The 12,174-nt window shown below is 50.0% G+C and overlaps 1 protein-coding gene across 1 annotated transcript; it reads right to left on the bottom strand.

Annotated features, from left to right (window-relative positions):
* Window positions 1-4,370: 4,370 nt before the first annotated feature.
* Window positions 4,371-9,431, bottom strand: LOC149866586 (C-type lectin domain family 2 member B-like). The gene is made up of 5 exons (XM_090043949.1): window positions 9,119-9,431; window positions 8,123-8,212; window positions 6,589-6,752; window positions 6,217-6,320; window positions 4,371-4,822 (listed from the first exon to the last, which is right to left on the bottom strand). Exons 1-5 carry the CDS (start codon window positions 9,312-9,314, stop codon window positions 4,687-4,689), a joined length of 690 nt encoding a protein of 229 aa, XP_089900075.1. The 5' UTR covers window positions 9,315-9,431; the 3' UTR covers window positions 4,371-4,686.
* Between the last annotated feature and the right edge of the window lie 2,743 nt (window positions 9,432-12,174).

Genomic DNA, 12,174 nt, shown 5'->3' with positions numbered 1-12,174 from the left:
ATTTCTGTTTTTCAGTCAATGGCTGCCTAAAGTGAAATATAGACAGAGCAGAACCCAGGGCTCTCATGCCTTAGAGCAGTGCTGCCACCACCAGGCCAAAACACAGGCTCCTGTTTCTTTCTTCTTGTAGCTCCATGACTCACACTCGTCACAGCCTTGTGATCCTGTTTCACCACAGGGAAAGGAGGCTACCCTCTCCCAAACTAGTTTATATCCCAGTAGTGAGGGCATGTCCCTGGAAAGCATTTCTGGGGCAAGTACTCTACCCACTAGGTGAAGAAGGTGGACACCCACACCGCTAGCTGTGCACTGGGCTCAGCACTGTGAATGTGAGTTAGATGTAGGTTTTATCAACTCCCTTGTCAAGGTCAAAGGTAGCATTTTGGTGCCTCCCAGCACCGCTCTGAATCCCAACAGATCATAGGCAAGAACTAGGCGCTGCATTGCTTCTCTTTTCTCCACAGGAATCACTTCAGAAGAATGCATGGTGCCTTAATGTAGGCATCTAAGGAGCTTTGCTCCTAGTGGAAGCACTCAAAAAGACCTGCACTTGTTGGGGTATGGCCATTAGAAAATGCTAGCTCCTGAGAACTCTAATTAAAACAATCCCAACCCAGAGCTCATATTTAGGCATCCACAGTGTGCAAGTAGGACCTTAGAAACAGGCTAAATGTATCCCATAGCACTTAAACATTGAGTCACGGAATGCCAAGATGTCTTAAGCTTGTTTTACATGTGCCCATATGTGTGCTTACTTTATGTGTGCCTGTCGCAGTGCACTCAGGTGCCCTGTGCCTGAGAGCAGAGACTGCTCTGGGGAGACCCCTAGTGGCAGAAAGGGGGAGGCTCAGCTGCCAGTCACCAGGGCTGCACAGCTGCTGGTTGCTGGGGCAACTGGTAAAACCAGCTGACAGGAAGGGGCAGGGCTTATCCCTTCTTAAGCCCAGGTAGGAGGCCAGGAGGGCAGTCCCTCTCCAGCAGCTGTAGGAGTAGGGACTCAGCTTGGACAGACAGAGGGGAGGACTCTGGCAGTGAGAGCATCCCCTGGTCCCTGCTGGGGTTCGGGAGCCCTCCTTCCCCCCTGCTCCCTCACTCTCTGGTAGGGAGTAGATTTTGTTTGACCGGACGGTCTAGTTTTTATGTTGTAGCCCAGGGGCTTTATGTTTTATGTTCACTGTTTTGACCGGAGGACCAGGTGAGGCTGTTAGGGGTTGGAGGAGGCCTCATAGGGACTCCCCAGTAGCGTGGGGGTTGCTGGCACCTGAGAGGGCGCAGCATTTGTGGGGTGCAGTGGCCCTAACCCCAGAGCAAGAGGGGGGCAACGAGGAGCCCCAGGGCAAGAGAGGGGGCAGTGAGGAGCCCCAGGAGAGGGGGCAGCGAGGAGCCCCAGAGCGAGAGAGGGGCTGGCATAAAAGAGACACCGGCGCAGGCCAGCGGGGGCGTGGCGGAACCGGAAGGAGGCAGTGGGGGAGCTGAAGCTATCCGGAGTACCTGCCAGCGGATGCAAGCCATCCTCCAACAGAGCAGGACCTTCTGGAGGAAGGGTAAGCCACAGTAGGGCTTCTGAGCCCGGGCAGCGGGTCCAGCAAGGCCGCGGACTGTTTGCAGCCGTCTGGGAGCGGCGGGAACCCAGCCAGGGCCGAGTACCATATAAACTGTAATATAGGGGCAATCACTGGCTGTGAAACCGTAGCTCCTGTAAGGAGGAGCTGAGTAGCTCCAAGGAGCCCTAGAGAGGACTGAAGAGCTCATGGAGAGCTAGAGAAGGGGTTTTAACCCCACGGCATACAGGGGAATATCGGAGGACGTCTGCTGAGGGTCGAAGCAGCCACCACGATCTAGAGAACCCCTGGCCGTAGCATTTTGTTTACCTTTGCATTTCTTTTATGGACAATCTGAGTGATCTATGGACATGTGGCCTGCTCTGATAGGCAGCCACCACCTGGTGGAACGGGCGAGGGTGTAGGGGTGGCGGAGCCCTCATCAACGCGGGACCCGCAGGACACTAAGAAGTCTCATATTTGGACGACACGCACCGAATCATCTGAACCAATCGGTATTACCATCAAAGTCGTGGCAGGAGGGGCAAGCGCATGTAAAACGTCCAACCACAGGTGAGCCGCTCCTTGGCGACCGATAAGCAGCCCCGACGTGGGGAGGCGGTAGCTACCTTCCCCCCAACAACCAGAGGACCAGGTGAGGCTGTTAGGGGTTGGAGGAGGCCTCATAGGGACTCCCCAGTAGCATGGGGGTTCCTGGCGCCTGAGAGGGCACAGCATTTGTGGGGTGCAGTGGCCCTAACCCCAGAGCGAGAGGGGGGCAATGAGGAGCCCCAGGACAAGAGAGGGGGCAGCAAGGAGTCCCAGGAGAGGGGGCAATGAGGAGCCCCAGGGCGAGAGGGAAGGGGGCAGCAAGGAGCCCCGGGAGTAAAGAGGAGGGCCAGAACATAACAAGGCCCAGGTCAAACCACGTCAACTCCATCTACGAGGCTTGGGCTGCGGTGTAGGGGAGGAAAAGGAGCCGCAGGTAGCGCCCCTGTCACTGGGGCGCAGAAAAAATGGGCAGCCTCCTGCTGATTACAACCATCTTCTAATCAAGTAAGATCAAGGCATGGCAGGAGAGTAAGCAGGAGGTTGGCCCATTACAGGAGGGTGGAGCCACTCCCAGAAAGGCTCCGACATTGATACTCCTATCACAGTGCCTGATCCTCTTCTAGATCATGGTATACACATAAGAGGTCGAGTCAGATGCCTGATGAATCTGTTCTGGCTGACAAGCCCAATCTGAGTGACAAAGCTTGTTACAAATTTCACAGATCCATATGTTGTCTGAGTTGAAGTCCAAATTTATAACATGCTTTCCTCTTTCTCACATTGCTTCCACCAGGATCAAAGCCAATTCATGTTGAGCTACACCCAGTGCCAGATGTTCCCTCCAAATCAGATAGGAATTTGCATGCTTCTCCCAGCTTTCTAGGTTGATGTTGAACTTCATATCATTTTTGCACACACATGGTGGTACCACCATACGGTGATGGCAGCAGAGACACAGGGCAGCCCATGGCAAGCTCTGGGTAGCTGCAGCAGGGAACTTCTGGCAGCAGGAGGGGGAGGGACCGCTTTCCACCTTCACTGAGCAACAGCTCCTGTCCCATGCCGCAGCTGCTCAGCCTGGGTGGGCAAGCCCAGCAGAGGTGTGTAGGTCCCTGCCGATACCATGGGGCTCTGGCCAGCAGCAGCCAGAAGGAGCTGCTGCCACCTGGGCTGTCTAGAAAGTCAGGCTCATTGCGGAGCCACCAGAGCCCCATGGCAGGATGCGCCACAGATGGGCTGTGGTCGAGGTTGTGTCCAGGTTCCAGCCAATTTGCTCCTGCAGAGGCAAGTCCTAAGTGGGCAAAGGGCTGCAAACTGCTGATGGTGATGGGGAGGCACCACGGGAGGCACCATACCTGCCCCCCACTCCTCTCCAATATCCATCCACACCACCTCACAAACCCCACTCCCACACGCTCCCCCATAAAACCTCCCTCTACACACACACACACACACACACACACACACACCTGTGCACCTCTGGTCACTATGCACACACCCCACCACACACACACACACACCCCCCCACACATCCCACACCCATCCCCCACACACACCCCAGCTACCCTCGTCCTCCACACACCCCACAAACCCCAAACCCACCCACACATCCCCACAAACACTCCCCCTCATAAACCCCCCATAGCCACCCACCCCCACACCCATTCACATACACACACACACAAACACACACACACACACAGCTCCCCCACAAACTCCACACCCACCCCTCCAAGGGGAGGGACCTCCAGGAGCAAAGGCTGGGGTTAGGAGGCAGCAGGACTTCCAGTCCCAAGATGGGGACCAGGGCCAGGGCATCTGTCAAAGAGCAGGGATACTCTTGTAGCTCTCAACAGCTCACCAAAACTCATTAAGCAGCCCCTCTTGCCAAAATAATTGCCCACATCTGGGCAATTATTAGAAGATGATAAGGGGGAGGAAGTAGAAATCTTTCCTCTTTCAATAATTAGTTTGTCATAGAGTTCGCACAGACAGTTTGAGGTCATTTTACATGTCCCAAGAAAACCTTCTATAAAAAGTTATTTATTTTGCACCATAGTTCTCAAGGAGGATTTCCATCGTTTCTATGGCTGAATTTGTGCTCCAATAAATTTGATTCTTTTTTGTGAATAAACAGCTAGCATGCTGTGTCTAGAAATATGATTTTAGAGCTGGCTCAGATAAGTGATCATTTTTCCTGGATTTTTTCATCTATTTCACCATATATGTAGTTAGGCTATGGCTTAGACCAGAAAATATTTATAGGGCAACAATATCTAAGGTTTGTTATTTTAAGTATTTTATTCCACTCAGTATCATGACTGCTATAATTAATATCATTACAACAGAACTACCCTCTGAGCCTATCAGCGCAGTAGTAGCTATAGCCTCACCATTATAGTAGGAAAAGTTGTTCTTGGGATTATCCAACTGATATGGAAGAGTGTTCATCCAGGACCCCCCACCTCTCTGCTGGCTTTGTTTTCTCCACTGACACCATGATCCAGAATTTTAATATTCACATATTGTGAACTCTAACCCACAGATCCACATGTGAAGAAAGTGAACAGATTTACACATATCCAGCTGTATCCTAAGGGGAAAGTGTGCTGGACTGAAGCTGAGACATGCTGCACAGCCATTTCTTTTTTAACCGGCACTTTGCTGCAGAGATGGAGGATAAAGCTGTATGGCCACAGTTTTCATGATGTGACATGTTTACATAAAATCTGGAAAAAAGACAGTAATTAGAATAGAACATCCAAGGCAAAAATTAGTAAATGTCAGAAGCTCCATGCTGACATTGCTTACCACTCGGCCCGAAAAAGCTAGGGAGAAAGATGTACAGAATAATTTTAATTACTTTAATTTAGAATTGAGGAGGACCGAATGTGAGGTTTTTGCCATCTCTCTCAAATACGAAAACTACCAAGCTGTCCTAAAACAGATTGGAGCACAACAGAATGGGTTGCTAGGTTACTGGAGTTACTGGTGTGTCTGGAATGACAGTTCACAATTAAAAAACAGAGCTGAACATGAAAGAATGAGCCAAAATCTCTCCTCAGTTGGGTAGAAGGGTTAAAGCCCACCAAAATGCTGCCAGGAAACCATAAAAGTATGAAGTGTCATCAGTGTAGCACTGTCCTCTTCTCTCTGAGACTGTAGAGAAGCTTTTCTGCTAGGTCTGTTTGGGTGAATAGTGAGAGACATAGCTGTAGGCAGCAGCAGATCACCAATTTGGCAGAAAAAAATCACCTGAACTAATGCTTGAGGAGGCTGCACAATTTGCACTGGGGCTTCTGGGACCTCGGCAAGTGTTGGGAGCCCTTGTTTGTGTGGTTTGGTGAGTGCTTAACTCACAAGACTCATGTGGCAGGTAAATTCAAGGTATTTCCAATATTACATATAGGTAACTCCTGCTAAAGGGACAGCTTTGCCCCTCTGCTAGGCTCAATTTCCTCTATCGTCTAGTAGGATTGTGTAGGAATTACTTAATGCTATCATGACCACAAGAACCCAATATGTGTACAGACAAATAAAAGGCAGGTGGCAAAATTCAACCAAATAGATGGCTCCACACCCGATCTCATGAATCCAAAAGAAATATGAAGTAACTCAATTGCAATAATGAAGTTTTTTCCTTTGCTCTTCTCACACATGCAAACATGGAAACTATTCTGATATCTTACTTTCCTCCTTCTCCAAATAACTAAAAAGATGTGCTGCTCCTTGGCAATGTATAAAAACAGTTCAGTGGTCAACAGCCTGGGTTTCTGAGGGGAACAACAGCATCAGTCCTCACTACAGCCAGGTTTTGTAGTGACATTGTTATTTTAGTTAGTGGTGTGGTTTTTACTAAAAGAGAGATACTAATGTATCTACCCTAGAGTCGAAGTAGTGACACCAGTATAAAGGGACCTTATACAGCCACAGAGTATTCCCCTTCCCCCAAGGGGATAGAAAGTCCAGCATAAATACTTTTATAACAGTTTAACTGTGTGCACACTGGTTAAATATTGCTGCATTATTTCTACCAGTGCAATTAAAGCAGGACATGCTTGCATTTAGGTAAACCTTATGTCCTGAGTCTCCCCTTGCAGGGTAGGTCCAAAAGAGAACTCACAGGTTCGTGTCAAGCACCTCTCCACTTAGCCAGTGGAACGCATCTCCTTCCTTGTACAGCCCAATCCAGAAGTCTCTCGTGCGCATCCGATTCATTATGAAATGCTAAACAAAGAAGATGCGGAAAATAATGTTTCCTCAGTGAAATTAACCTTTCTAGGGTTACTCCACAAAGAAGAGCTAAAAAGGACTCCCAAGCATATTTTATCACCAAATGTTCTAGGTCTGAATCTTCCTGCCCTCTACTTCATATTGTCCATTTCTCATGGATACACATCTCTGTCACACAATAAACTGGATTTCAGTTTGCTCAGGGAAAAAGTGATGAAATTACAGGAATGGTTAGGGATAAAGGGGGTATTAGAAACCTTACCATTTCTTGTTTGCTTTCAATCACCGCAAGGGAAGCTCCATGTGCAAAGCAGAAGTTCTGACTAGAAGTCCAGTCTGCCTGCTCTTCTGAGAGATAATAGCATTTCTTCCGATAATACAGCCAGTCGTCAGGGCATGGCTCGATGTGTGGCAATCTGGGAGGTGCTTTATGTGGAATGAAGCAAACATTATTATATTAGCATGAAGTGTTGACATTTATCCATTTACTCCAAGTTAACCCTGAGGACTGTAGCCAAGTGCTTTGGTTCTGCAACAATGCAGTAAACAGGAAATTTTGCTGGAGCTTCCCGTATATAAAAAAATTTAGGCTTGTACTGAATTACATATGAAACGGAATAATGCCATGCAATCAAAATAGTAGGATCTAACTCAGGGGTATGACACCTTTTGGGCTCTGCAGGCTGGTTCTGGACCACAGAGCTGGACAACCAACAAATGGCAGCAATGGCATTAATCCTCACGGCTGCTAGAGCCATTGTTTCAGTGCAGCTCCAAGCCCAGACACTTAGCACTGCTGTTGCTCACCCCCTTTTTCCTCTGCTGCCAATCTCAGACACCAGGGTTTTCAGAGATGTATGAGGATTAATGCCACTACTGAAAGGGCTCTGGCAGTCACAGCTATGAGCCCCACCAGGCAAGTCCAGCCCACAGCCTGGATGACCCACCTCCATGAGCTGTACGCAGCCTGCAGAGCATCTATTTTGAGACCCCAGCTCTAGCTTATGTTAACAATATGCTTATTTTATGCTGCTCTCTCCTCAAATTATTAATTGGCAAAGGGCTACTGACTTCTATATTGAAATTTCACAACAAATAGTTGGTTGGGTACCAAGAGGCAGGAAACTGGATATTTTGGCAAATGTGGGGTCTGTTTGAGGCTTCCAGGATATTGGAGATTTGAGACTGTGGGATAAACCTGATGGATAAAATGTTAAAGTGGGGCTCAGGCCCAGACCCACAAGAGAACTTTTAAACACCTGGTCTAAAGGGACGATGGTGGGACGTGGCAAGGTGGCAGCTGTGGGACTGAGGGCACTGTACGGTCACCTAGCAATCCCATCTGTGGATTCAGAATCAAAATGCCTGCCAACAGTAAGGAACACTTAAACTCTTTGAACGTGAACTGCTCTGAGTGCTACACACAAAAAGGACTCAAAAGGCCCACTTGCCCACTGACTCTGAATGAATGGAAAGCTTTTCCTGGCAAATCCCATCAGCACCCACAGAATTCAAGGTTATGTTACAAACAGGAAAAGCTTCATTCACTAGCAACTTTTGGTGCTTTGTTGTGCCAGCTGGACACAAAATAGAAGATGAAGGAGGCACGGGAGATGATCTTAGAGCAGGATCAGAACAACAGGAACTTGCGGGAGAAGCTAGTGGCTCTGTAACTAGCAGGCTTCTCCTGTCGTACCACGACCCAGAAGACCCCAAGCTAGGAGATAAGTATGAGAGACAGAGTCAGAGAAGTCCCTCCCTTCCAACAGCTTCCTTATCTTCAAAAGTTTACTTACACCAGCTATACCACAGCAAGAGGAGAATCACAGCCACAGCAGTGGTTATTCCAGCAATCCGCCTCCAAAACCAAAGGTGAGAACAGTGGTCTGAAAAGGAAAGGAGCAGAGAAGTTTTGATGAATGAAACACATAAAGAACTGAAGCGATCATGAAGTCAGATTAAAACAAATTCGAACCAGGACACCTGAACCTGAGTAGCTAAATGACCCGGTGCTCAGAGGGGGTGACACCCGCAACTCTCTTGAAGTCAAGGGGAGCTGAAAGTACTTGACATCTTTTGATAGGCAGCCTCAATAGAGCTGCAGGGACCAGATCTTCAAAGATGCCTGAGCCCCCAAATTATAATTTGCCTGGGTGGGATGTCCAGTTTCCTTCCGAGTTGTTAGCTAGAGGTGCCCTTCTCCTCGAAGGATGGGCAAGTGAAATGCTAATGTCAGGGGGACAGAGAGACAGTCTCCCCTAGAGACACCCAACATCTCTCCTCCCAGACACCCGACAACATCCTCAGCACACACCCGCCACCCACACTCACCCACCAAGCAGCTGTGATGCCTGGCATGTGTGGTGTGTGCAAGCATGAGAAGAGGGACCTTGCAGGAGCTGGAGGGGAAGGTGGAGAGGACACAGAGCGGGGAGGGAAGAGTTGGGAGCAAGGGAGACCAGGGCAGGAACCAGAGCACAGGTGGGACACTGGGCACAGAAGGGAAACCTCTGAGGCAGGTGTGTCAGATGCGAAGCGGTGTGGGGCTGCTCCAGGAGCCGGATCAGGCCCGCCGCCCCACTGCTGCGTGCCCAAACCGGATCCAGGGCCTGGCCAACGGGGTGGCACCGTATGGTTCACAGCCCTGCTCGGGGGAGGGGCGGCGCAAGCCCTTGCCCAAGGTTTCGCTGCCCCTCAGCCTGGGGCCGGCATCCTAGCAGCAGCAGAGGGGCTGTGAGCTGTGGGCTCAGGGCAGCGCTGGGCAGCGCCTCTCCCGCTCGAGCACCGCTTACCCCAGACGCTGCGCCGGCGGCTGCCGTTGGGGCCGCCCGGGCTCTCCACCTGCACACTGCACACGTCCGGGGTCTCCACGGGCGGCGGCGGCAGCAGTTTCCACAGGACGCCGGGGTCGGACTTGGAGCGGCGGTGGCGGCGGCGGAGCCAGGCCGGCTCCCCCCGGGACAAGGCCGCGGCGCCCCGGGCCTCCATCCCGCTCCCCGACGGACGAAGCGGGAGCGCGCCGCTTTCGCTTTCGCTTCCCGCCGCGCCTTGCCGCCGCACACTGAAGTACACGTACACACAGCTAACCCTGGGTAGTACATACACACACACGCTAGGCTTGGGTGCGGTGAGCCATACACACCGAGACAGGGACGTGCTGATCAGAAAGGCACATCATTCTCTTCCCACTAGAAATTCCAAAAAAAAAGTTTAAATGGTAATTAAGCAAATCTGGAAATGATGAACTTCCCCTAGAGGCAGGAATTTAAAAAAAAATAAAGTGCTGAAAACTTTTAGAAATGGTGCTTTCCTTGCCGGAAATGTCTCCAGGGCTTCCCATGTTACTTGATGTCTCAGGAGTCCACCCAGAGATGCTGGGTTGCTCCACGAGTCCTAGAAGTAGCTGGGCTGTGAACTTGGGCTCCCACGGTGCGGCCGGCCTGGGAGGATGGGTACTATGGTGCCGTACTGACATACATTGGTAAGGCTTCAATATTACTGTCTAACACCTCTGTATATTAAAAATGTCAGCTCTTGTGGTTTTTGTTTTGGCGTGGAGGCTTCATTTCAGTCATTGCTTTCATTTTTCAGTTGCTTTCTTTGCTTTTTTAATTTCAGTTGTCTTAGTACTTCTCCCTTCTCTGTTCACTCGTATTTTATCAGGAGGTCCATGGACACTTCTCTGTGTACAGTTGGTTTGAGATGCTTTTCATATGCAGTTTTGGTGGGTTTTTTACAGTCCCCACTTTTTCAGACAATGGAATCCTTACAGAAAACATTTTAATGTTGAAATCAGAACATTTTGTTTACAGAAATGGCCAATTTCCAAAGCATTTTGACAAATTCCACAGTATTTTTTAATAAAGTGAAAAAATGGTTCCTTACCAAAAAAAAAAAAAATGAGTGTCTTTTCAAAGTGCTCAAAATTCCTGCAGGGCTATAGTAGCTTTGTTGGTCTAAGTACACAGGCAGACAAAGTTCTTTGGGTAAATCTAGTATCTTTTATTAAACCAACTCAGTTGGAAAAAGTCATCTTTGCAAACTTTCAGGTACAAATACCCTTTGTCAGGCAGAGGAAGCATCAGCAGTTGGTCTCCATCCAGAAAGAGCACACACCACCTGCAGACACTTCCTCTGCCTGACGAAGGGTGTTTGTACCTGCAAGCTTGCAAAGAAAATTTTTTCCAACTACAGTATTTGAGCTGCTCTAACAAAAGATATTGGATTGACCCAAAGAACCTTGTTTGCCAAAATTCCTGCATGAATTTGCATGTGTGTCAGCAAAAGAGCTGGTTTCAAAAGCAGACACCCCACGAACAGTCTCCACAGGAAAAGCTACTGAAATGTTAGTTCCAGCTATTATTTTAGTCCTTCACTGGAGGTAAGGACCTTACCACTGCAGGTACAAATTCCAGCTGAAAAACAGATAGGCACACCCCATCCTCAAACAGATGTACAGCAGCAGCGGGTACTTTTGGGGTGTTGCCCAATTAGTAGGTGCTGGAAGTCATTCTTGTTACAAGTCACTCCAGGCAACTGCAACACTAACTAATATGAGAATGAGGAAGCTCTGCCTAGTTCTGAAGATCCAAGGCCTTGTTTAAACAAGTTTTATCAGATGAACCAAAGTAACCCAGCTTCCAGTGCCATAGCAATGAAGTTTGGCAGCTGGGGCAAAGCCTGCAGCAGCAGCTCACCCTCACCCTGTGCACAGGTCCAGGGGGCAGAGCCCCCCCCATGCTTGCCCGGCAGTGCGCGCAGCAGCAGGAGCCCTCTTTCCCGCACCCCGCCAAACAAGCCACTCACGGTTCTGTCCCACACCCCTCCCAGGCTGGGCAGCGCCTGCTGGCGCCCATTCTCTTCGGTGCCCAGGGTGGTTGTCCCACTCAGCCTCCCCTCCTTGCTATGGCGCTGCTTGGGACCAAGGCTTGGCGAGTCTTCAGAAGTGCATTAGCTGCCCCACGTTCAGTCATCTATTGATTAAAGCAACAACAACAGATCTTGCCAACCTTTAGTGCAGATAAGCCCGTCTGGACATCTTTTTTGTGCGTGTGTTGAACTGTTAACATTTGTTTTTCCTTATGGCTTCAGCCCTGAAGCTTTCCTCTTGCCCCACTACCTGTACCCTGAAAGTACTTTTTTTTCCTGCATCAAGAAACCTTGTCTGTCTTTTCTTTTGTACAAGCGGCTGCAATTGTAGGCTGTGCCCGGGCTGCGACACCGCCTGCTGTCATACAGGAAACCCCCTATTCGCAGGTTCGGCATTCGTGATTTCAAATAGTCACAAACGCCAAACCTGCTTCGTAAATACACTTCAAGGAGCCCGGAGCTCCGCGCTTGCCGCCCCCGGGCTCCCGCTGTCGCGAGAGCAGCCGTGCCCTCTCCCCCAGCCGCGGGGGCCTGGGCTGCAGTGCCCGTTCGCGGGGCGTACGGGAACGCGGGGCGAGGGTCGCCTGTACTAGCACGTGGAAAGCGGGTTGCAACGAAAGTTGGCCTTTCCCTAATTCGGGGTGAAAAATAATTTGTTCTTTCCTTAATTCGGGGTGAAAGATTATTTGCTTTTTCCTTAATTTGGGGTGCAAAATAACTTGCCCTTTCCTTAATTCAGGTTGCAAAAGGATGCCCTCTCTCCATATTTCGGGCTCCTATTAGGCTGGGTTACTTGAGGAAGGGATTCAGGGGCTGCCCCCCGCTGGAATAGCCCTCGTGTAGCTGAAAGCCACATTGGCCCGTCGTACTGAGGATGGACGCTGCCCCTGCCCCGCGGGGCGGGCCCGCGCCTCAGCCGGCGGATCCGGTGAAAGTGAAACCGGGCGGGAGGAGTCGGTGGCAATGGGTGATGCGCCGA

This window comes from Crocodylus siamensis, chromosome 4 (genome assembly GCF_052110815.1).
Source record: "Crocodylus siamensis isolate JL-2025a chromosome 4, ASM5211081v1, whole genome shotgun sequence".
Classification (NCBI taxonomy): Eukaryota; Metazoa; Chordata; order Crocodylia; family Crocodylidae; genus Crocodylus; species Crocodylus siamensis.
Note: the sequence above shows the minus strand (reverse complement) of the source record. Positions and strands in the feature narration are given on the sequence as shown.